General features: G+C 45.2%; 1 protein-coding gene across 3 annotated transcripts in view; it reads right to left on the reverse strand.

The window, feature by feature from the left end:
* Ssx2ip (SSX family member 2 interacting protein) overlaps positions 1-9351 on the reverse strand; it is a 37763-nt gene that overhangs the window by 6762 nt on the left and 21650 nt on the right. For all 3 annotated transcript variants that reach the window (XM_028788093.1, XM_028788092.1, XM_028788094.1), the window contains exons 6-11: positions 7233-7368; positions 5745-5820; positions 5480-5660; positions 2194-2344; positions 705-841; positions 181-354 (exon numbers count right to left, since the gene is read on the reverse strand). In XM_028788093.1, coding sequence (XP_028643926.1) covers positions 181-354; positions 705-841; positions 2194-2344; positions 5480-5660; positions 5745-5820; positions 7233-7368 — 855 coding nt within the window. The remainder of the gene's footprint in view (positions 1-180; positions 355-704; positions 842-2193; positions 2345-5479; positions 5661-5744; positions 5821-7232; positions 7369-9351) is intronic.

Consider the following 9351-nt stretch of genomic DNA (forward strand, 5'->3'; position numbering starts at 1 on the left):
GCCCACTGCAGCAGCCCTGCAGCCTCACCTCCGACCCCGCCCACTGCCGCAGCCCTGCAGCCTCACCTCTGACCCCGCCCACTGCAGCAGCCCTGCAGCCTCACCTCTGACCCCGCCCACTGCCGCAGCCCTGCAGCCTCACCTCTGACCCTGCCCACTGCAGCAGCCCTGCAGCCTCACCTCCAACCCCAAGCGAATAGCAGCTTCTGTAAAGTTTCGTCTTTCTCTCTCAAAATTCTTTTTTTGCTCTTTAAAAAGGGACCATTCTTCTTTAAGGCGTTCCTTTTCTTCCAGCAAGTAACAGTCCCGCAACAGTGAGGTGGTGTCGTCATCACACGTGGTAGCCAGCTGTTGCTATTAAATGTTAAAGTACAGTAAGTCACCTACAGCACACAGAGTCACGTGAAAGGGAGGACAGCAGGGCAGTTTGGCCAAGGACATACTTTACGGGGAATCAGCAAGCCAGTGAGAACCGGCTTTCCCAGTGCTGCTTCCCATGGTCAAGCAGGGAGCACGTGAGGAAGAGATGTGGTCTAATGGCTAGGGCAAAACTCAACTGAGATGAGATGGGAAATGTTGTCAACTCTGCAGACTTCTGCAGACGGGGAAGCAGAAATCTACCAGGTGTGCTGGCGTGCGGGGAGCGCCTCCCGAGGCCATGGCGGGTTCAATGATGTGAGGGAATGCCTGCCAACCCAGTTTACCTGTAAGAGCTGCTGCTGAGCCTTGATCATCTCCCTACACCGCTCAATCTCCAGCTCCAGTTTCTCAGTCTCTTGTTCGTGGTCTTGTCGTGAGATGACGTCGTCTTCATTAAGGCCCTCTGAGTGTACCTTCGAAGCTGACAGAACCCAGGGTGCTAGTTTGTTGTCAACTGGACACAAGCTAGGGTCATCTAGGAAGATGCCACCTCAACTGAGAAGACACCTCTATCACACTGACCTGTGGGCAAGCCTGTGAGGCATCTCCTTGACCAGGGACCAATGTGGGAGTGCCCCCACCCCACCCCGGAAGGTGGTCTTGGGCTATGTAGGAAATCAGGCTTAGAAAGCCGAGGAGCAAGCCAATAAGCAGCACCCTTCCATGGCCTGTGCCTCAGCTCCTGCCCTGCCTCCGCTCCTGACAGTCTGTGAGCTGGGAGGTAAACAGACCTTCTCTCCCATGTTACTTCTGGTCTTGGTATTTATCAAAGCAAGAGTAATCCTAATTACAACAACCAGAAACTAGACATTGTCAGCTCACAATGATCTTAAACAGACATTTAAAAATCAAAAGACTGTCACAACCTTTGCCTTTGTGGGCTTCTCATAGGTTTTGTAAAAAGAAGTTATTGTCTCTGGCATTTTGCATTTTCAAAACTGTGACAAAATTAAACATTTTAAAGAAAAACAACTCTGAGGTCTGACAACTGTACAGTTACACAATGTTAGGACTAAGTAGATTTAAAGGTTACTAAACACTGCTGCCAACGCTTGCCTTATAAACCATTTACTTGAGACTGTCAGGAGGGGTTGGTAGTGCACCTCATGGAGCCTCTGTTCTTGCCCCCAGACTTCCTGGCCCCACCGTAGAAGACTGCTAACTAAATCACAAATGTATAGACTTTCCTGACGGTGCTGGGAAGAGTGGTACTAACAACTGCATGTTAAATCCTGCAGAGCTCAAGGCCAGGCATGCTTTCTACTAAATGGACATGAGAAAATAAACACATACCGGACAAGGCAGTGTGGGAACTACAGTCAGAATTGTGCTGTTTGAACTGCACAGCTCACGGTACTGGAACTAAGACTGTCTGGTCTGATAATTGCCATACATTTTAAGTAGACTTCATTTACTAAATGGAAATGTTAGTGCTGGAAAGACAGCTGAGTGGTTAAAAGTGTACTCTACTCCTGAGAGGCCCCAGGCTCGGCTTCTAGCACCCAATTAGGTGGCTCCGGGGGAACCAATGCCTCTGGCCTCCACGGGAACCTACATTCTCTTGATATCCCCATTTGTCAGCACACAAACCACACTGGACGATGCTCTAAGGTTTGTTCTAAAGCCAAGTGCATTTCTCCAGGGAGTACAAAACCAGGAGCAAACCAGGCAGAGTCAGCCCCTCGCTGTGCGCAGCGGCTCTGAGCCCACAGCGCTGCTGTCTGTGAGGCTGAGCAGCAGCAGGCGCTCTGCACACCCTGGAGCAGTAGTTACCTTGGTTATCAAGTTTCTCTACATGACTTTTCAGAATTCTCCACTGCTTCCTGATGCTGTTTGTAAGCTGCTCTCTCACAGTATCACAGGAGAGGCCCCCCACATTGTCTCTGCTCGGCTCGCCAGCATCTTCTTCTATGTCAGAGATAACCTAGGGCACAAAGGGGAACAAAAGAGCACAGCTCACCATGGCTTCACACCAGGCACCATAGCTGACTACTGATACAGTGTACAAAGGTTTTACACCCAAGCCCTGGGTCAGACGGATAGAATCTATTAACTAATACCTAATTAAAAAAAGAGTTAATACTGAAGACACAGACACTTCCTGATCCAGACAGATCTCTTCCAATCTTACTGACAGCTGTCTGAGGAGAGGCAGCCCCTGTCTGTGCAATACTGTGCTGGACACTGCCCCAAACTCAATCCTCAAACTGTGCACAAAAGCAGAATGCAGTCTGAGAGAAGCAGGCCAGGGCTTGAGAGCCCAGAAGAGGCAGGACTTGCCTCTAAGTCAGCCAGCTTCACTAAATAGACCTGGAGAGATTAGCTACAGTCAGACCATTAATTCTCACTCTCCTCATATCATTTCATGGATGGCATGTTTCTCTCCGCTACTAAGACATCAACTTACAGGAACTGTACCAATGCTGGTAAGTCACCACAGAACAGTACCAAGGATGCAGGCCGACATACATCGACACTAAATAATCTGCTATTAACATTCAAGGAAGACAGAAATACTTGAATAATTTAAAAACTACCTTTCAGGAGTGCCAGGAGCCATCTAGGAGAGGCTAAAAACTAGCAGGTGGTCTTCCTGAGATGGTTCCACCATGGGCTGTCAATCTATGACAGATTTGCTCCTTTATGCAAGCTGAGGAGATTACATTTGAGGAAAGATTCCTGCTATCAATATGCTTTTCCTGTTATTATTGAATATATAACAATCACGTCGTATTGATCCACCCATTTGAGCAGGTTTCTGCAGCCCTACAAAGATGCACTATCTCGCAGTGATGCTATACAGACAGATAGATGATGAGTCTATGGAATTCCTGATTTGAGTCAAATATTTTAGAAAAACCGTTTTCAGAGCTGGTCTTAGAAAGACGTAATAGACTTACCCCTTGCTAGAAAAACGTAATGAAGTTAGAATCAAGAATAAAATGTGACTACTCTCGTAACAGTACGTAAAGTCTCCATGATAAGAAATACAACGAGCTTTTGCAATCACATGAGTAAGAGAAACAGACTTGGGACAGATTTGTGTTCAAGGAAAAACATTTAGGTCCAAGGATAAAGCCACAGGTGTGCACTATGATAAGGGAAGGCCATGTAAAAATTGTTGCTTTGAACTTATAATGAGCATATTATAATGAAACACTGCTTTGAACTTACTACCAACATCCTTCTGTAACTCCCATTTTGTGTAACATTTTATCTATAAAGTTATTTTCTAAAGAACTTTTTATCTAAGAAGGCCAGAAAAAAGAAATAAAGATGTTGGTTGTTGGATGAATGGTTTGGCTTGGGGAACTGCCCCATCCATCCATCCATCCATCCATCCATCCATCCATCTGTATATGTCTGTTTGTCTATATGTATGTGTATAGGTATATGTATATGTGTAAGCACATATAACTACTTGTGGAGTTGATTGAGACAGTCAGGCCTGGCCAGAGTGTGAGTGTATGAATGTGTATGTATCTGTGTATATTTCCTGTGTAAGGCATATGAATGTGTATGTATCTGTGCATATTTTCTGTGTAAAGCATCTTAATTGTTTTCCTTTCCTTCTTCTCTTGTTCACAAAGAGTTAACGAGCTTAGCCGGAGAGGCTTCTGACTGACTCACTGGAGAAAGGTACTAGAATAAATACTTTTACTTAATTCACTGATACTAAATAGCATGTGTTAATTGCCAGATATAGAGCGCTTATTAAAGTACAAGTAATAAAGAGTTAATAAAGTTACGTTTTCAGCACTTACTGAAGCACGGAGCAGTAGGGAAGGGTTACGGTTTAGCATAGAACAGTAGCAAAGAATCAAGTTTCCCTAGTGCTTACTTAAGCCCGAAGAGTGAAAGCCCAGAGTTATGTTTGATAAAGCCCAGAGTTATAATGTTTAATTAGAGCTCAGAGTTAAAGAGAAAAGAAGCCAACAGTTTTTAATCATAGAATAAGCAAGAAAGTTTTTTAAAGATTTGTTTATAAGTTATCAGCAAGTGTTATTACAGTTAGAGAACAAGGAGGCCAGAGACCATCAGTCTTTAAAGCTACATCCGATGCTGTGTCCCACTTCAAACCATTGCAGGCCAGGCTGGCTCCCGGCACAGGGAAAAAAAAAAAGGGCAAAAGAGTAAGAGAAGGGAAATTCAGTTAGGTTCCCTCAGTCAGGTCATTAGGTCACTCAGAGGTGACCAGTCTGAAGAGCTGGATAGATGCTGTGACATCAGCACTGGGGAATACCAGGTAAGGTCTAAGCAGAGCCTGGATAAAGGCATGGCATACACTGGCTCTTGCATCAGCAGTCTTTAGGCCTGACCCACTGGAACCTGAGCACTTGGGACATAAGATACTTTTAGATTCTGAAGCATCTCTCTCTTCTCTTTAACTGTCTCCCTCCCTCCCCCGTGTGTGTGTTTGTGTGTGTGTCTATGTGTGTGTATAGACATCTTAGATGGGATGTAAGCCTAAATATGAACTGTTTCAAGTGTACACTGTATATGTAATTTGAAAGTACTTTTATATAAGATGTTGTGTGGCTCCATTCTCAATGGGAGATCCGATGTAGGATTTTCCACCGGAAGCATCATGTGACCCTCAAAGCTGCAGCTGTGGAAGAAGCTGGACTTCTATTTTTCAGATCATGGTGCTAAACCCTCATGACACGCCTGCTGTTAACACTTAACAAGCAGGGGAGATGGATCAGCAGGTAAAGGTACCTGCCACCAAACTGGACAACCTGAGCATGACACCAGGGACCCACACAGTGGAGTGACGGAAGAAGAGAACTGGTTCTCACAAGTTGTCCTCTCTTCTCCATATCATAACATTTTAAACATTATACTTCCCAGGAGAAATGCCTCAGAGAACTATGGGTGAGAGGATGCTCACGCAGTGCTAGGTGACCTCTGTTTTCCCAGGATGTGCCTAGAAACGCAGAGTGCCATTCTGGGTTGTCACAGTGACTGTAGCCATGACTGTCCTGTTCAACACTCACTGAGTCTCGTACCCAGGTTGGAGTGTGTGGTTCTCAGCCTGGGCTGTGTTAGAACCACTTACCACAGTGCCTGTGCCTTCCTCTGCTCTCTCTCGGGGTTTCTTCTTTTGAGGAGAAAGGAGAGAAATCATCTCCTTCTTCATCTGCTGGAGGACCTTCTTCAGCTCTGCGTTCTCTATCAGAATCTGCTTCTGCCGGTGCTCATACTCACTCAGCAGAATTTTGTACATTTCATCTTCATTCCTGGGGAGAAAGCATGGTGTGAGAACACACAGTGTCGTGTCAGCAAGCCCTGGCTGCGCTGTCAGTCAGGTCCTGTGGCCGTACCTGGCTTCTGTTTTATCCGTCCTCCATGAGCCTCGTTTCCCATCAGCTCGACCCACATAATTTAAAACATCCATGGCTACAAATGCAAGCACAAAACATAATCAATCATCAAACTCTACCACGTTGTTAAAATCCTACCAGGCCTGAGCCACACTTGGGACTGCAGCTCTCTTGGCACTTAGGTCGAGACCCTTCAAACACCCTGAAGCTCTGCAAGCTCCTCAAATGCTAAGCTTGCTTCATTCCTGACTGGGAGAAGGAAAGCACCCTCCAGCTGATAGGGATGAAGGGATGTAAAAGCACTTCATCGAGGGGAGTGCAGCATCTGACACACAGTGGACACTTGATGTTACACGTCACTATTAATTTCATTATCAGGAGAGGATAAACCCCAGGCTGCAGGCCAGCTGCTTACATGAAAACCAGGCTTTCCCAGACCTCAGCACAGACACTCCCGTGCACACTGTCAGGGGACCTTTCCCTACGACGGCAGAGGAGATGAGCTGAACTTAACTCAGTGTCCGGGCCATTACAGAGAAGGCTGACGGTGCCCTATTAACCACACCACTGCTGCCATCGCAGGGAGAGAGAGCCGCCAACAGTACAACTGTTCTATCTTCCCCAGACGGAGATGGACTCATTTGGTGAAAGAAAAAACAGTTCTTCTAATTCTAGGATTAACAAGATTAAATCTATCGTTTCTGACTGGGCCTGGGACAAGAAACAGCTACCCACCCTCCAGGTTGCTGCCGCTGACACTTTACAAAGCTGACTGTAAATCATCTCCTGACACCCGAGCCACCGTACAATCTCCACTTTTCTATGGCACTTGGTGTCTGCTTGGCTTTTCTTGATGGTTCAACTCTGTACTGTGCTTGTTAGACAAACACACAGGTGCTGGTTTGAACGAGAATGTCCCATGGGCTCACATGCTTGAATATGTGGTCCCCACTGGGTGGAATTGAATGGGAAGGGTAAGGAGGTATGGTCTTGTTAGAAGAGGCGTGTCGTGGGGGTGAGCTGCGGTGTTCCAAAAGCCCATGCCAGAGCCTGCTGGTTCTTTATGCCTCCAGAGTTTGTCTCCAGATGGAAGCTCCCAGCTACTGCTCAGCACCATGCCTGCCGGCCTGCTTGCTTGTTCCCTGCATGGCTGTCATGGATACCCTTGGAAACTGTAAGCCTAATAAACTCTTTTACAAGTTGCCTCGATCAGTTGGTCTTATAGCAACAGAAGAGTAACTAAGGCAACATAAAAACAGGGAAGCTAGCCCAAAGGACTCAGTGTTTTGTTTCACAAATCAGTTGTCTCAATCTGTAGTTGGTGTAGAAACACCTACATTCTGAAGCCTTACAACATACGAGCCCCTTCACTCTTCAGCACTCCCCCCCACACACCCCCACCTCACGCCCATCACTGCTACACCGCCACGCCCACACCGCCACGCCCACCGCCGCCACGCCCACACCGCCACGCCCATCGCCACGCACCTATGTTTCTATCCTTCTTGTTCATAACAAGCTGATGCAGGCGCTCCTTCAGCTTGTTGTACTCACGCTCCTTTCTCTTTACATCATGATTATACTGAGTAGCCCGGCTGGCTATGATACTTTGTAATTTTTGTACCTGAAACAAAAGAATACTTTCTATCAAACAAGAATTGATAAATCTGCTAAAACTCAAAACTTCAAAAGGTCAAACCAGCCCTGGTACCCAAGCCCCCACATAATGACTCTTCAGTTCTCAGCTAACCCCTCTTTCTCTGTGGAAAGCACCTTAAAAACACTGTGAGAGTGGCGAGGACACCACCGCATCCACACAGAAGTGCAACTGCACCTCAGGCAGGGCGGCTCCTACACTTCCAGATCTCTTCTCACTGAGACTGCATCTCCCGAAGCTGTGCTGGTTGACCTTGATTCTCAGGTTCCCTGCCCACCTCCTCAGTAGCTGGGGCCATAGGCTGTGCCACCAGGCTCAGCTCTTGATAGGAAGTACACTTTACTCTCAATGATCACAAAGTGAGGTATTAGCGTACTCTATACCAAGACAAACTACAGTCAAACTAAATGTAATCAACATCAGACTGCACATTTCTATATAGTAATTCAATAAATATGTATATATAAACTATATATAAATATTATATATATGGTTTGATTAGATATTCATTTCCCATTATTAAATACTAATAAGGTTAAAAATAAATCCGTATCTATAAATTTCCTATGAAATAATTTAAAGAATATAGTTTATACATAATTAATACATTTATGACTACACAGCATAATACTTTATATATTAATATATTTATAATTATATGTAATATAATATATAATATTTATAATTTTTATTATGCATATATTATACATATATATAAAGACTTTGTATAATATATATTATCTTATATATTACCATATACAACTATATTATACAATATATTTTATTATTTTTTTATAGGTTATATGTCATATAACATATAATAATATGTTATGATGTTATCTCTTTTGGTTAAGTTAAAAGATTCTTTTTTTTTTTGGTTTTTCGAGACAGGGTTTCTCTGTGTAGCCCTGGCTGTCCTGGAACTCACTCTGTAGACCAGGCTGATCTTGAACTCAGAAATCCTCCTGCCTCTGCCTCCCAAGTGCTGGGATTAAAGGCATGTGCCACCACTGACCATCCAAGTTAAAAGATTCTTGTAAGCTTTAGGAAATACGCTCAGATCTACCCATGGGTCAAATGGACAGATAAGTTTGACCCCTGTCAATCAACAGCCCATTTTCTATCTATTGCCTATACCTGAAGATGGGATTCCTACCCCCTCACCCTCTTCCCTGGTTTTGGGACTCCCCCTCCCCCAACTACCAAGACCTTGTATACCTAAGATTTTTTTCTCCATAATCTACTTTATCTTCTGTCCTTAATATGTCTGTTCCAGAATCCTGCCACATCCAGGTGTTTACTGAAAATCTGCATCCAGGACAGCTCCAGAGAAGCTACCCGCAGGTGCTCCAGTCCACCTTCACAGACCACTTCATGGGCCTGCACTCTCCTCCCCACAGATATTCTCTCAGATTCTGGACAGCAGTGAAACAGCCAGCTCCCAGGACTTGGCCAGCATCCCAATTTTCTTAGGGTCCCCAAAGACAACGTCGTCCCCAGTCAGCAGGAAGTAGTCCAAAGAACAGGACAACCTCGTTCCTGCCCCAACATCACCCCTTCCTAGCTCTTCATTTTTAATTAAACAAGAAAGGAGGAATGTTAGCTCACAGGAGATTCCACCAGGCTCCTCCCAGGGACCTAGCAATGGCTTCTGTCATCAGCTGCTGCCATTTCTGCTGTTGCCAGGTGTCCTGGCTGCATATGAAGACTGCTCATCACACAGCTCTTTTTCTTCTTCTCTATTCCCATGTGTTCCCAACTAGTCTCTCTCTCTTTCCCCTTTCTGTCCTTCTCTGCCCTTCTGTGCCTTTATCATGGCTCTGCTCCTGTCTGCCTGCCTGCCCCACTTGTTCTCCAGGAGGCCTCCTGTCTCCTTCCCCCTTCCCCAATTTATATATATATGTATATGTATATGTATATGTATATGTATATGTATATGTATATGTATAT

The sequence above is a fragment of the Grammomys surdaster genome, unplaced genomic scaffold (genome assembly GCF_004785775.1).
Source record: "Grammomys surdaster isolate TR1022 unplaced genomic scaffold, NIH_TR_1.0 125701, whole genome shotgun sequence".
NCBI lineage: Eukaryota > Metazoa > Chordata > Mammalia > Rodentia > Muridae > Grammomys > Grammomys surdaster.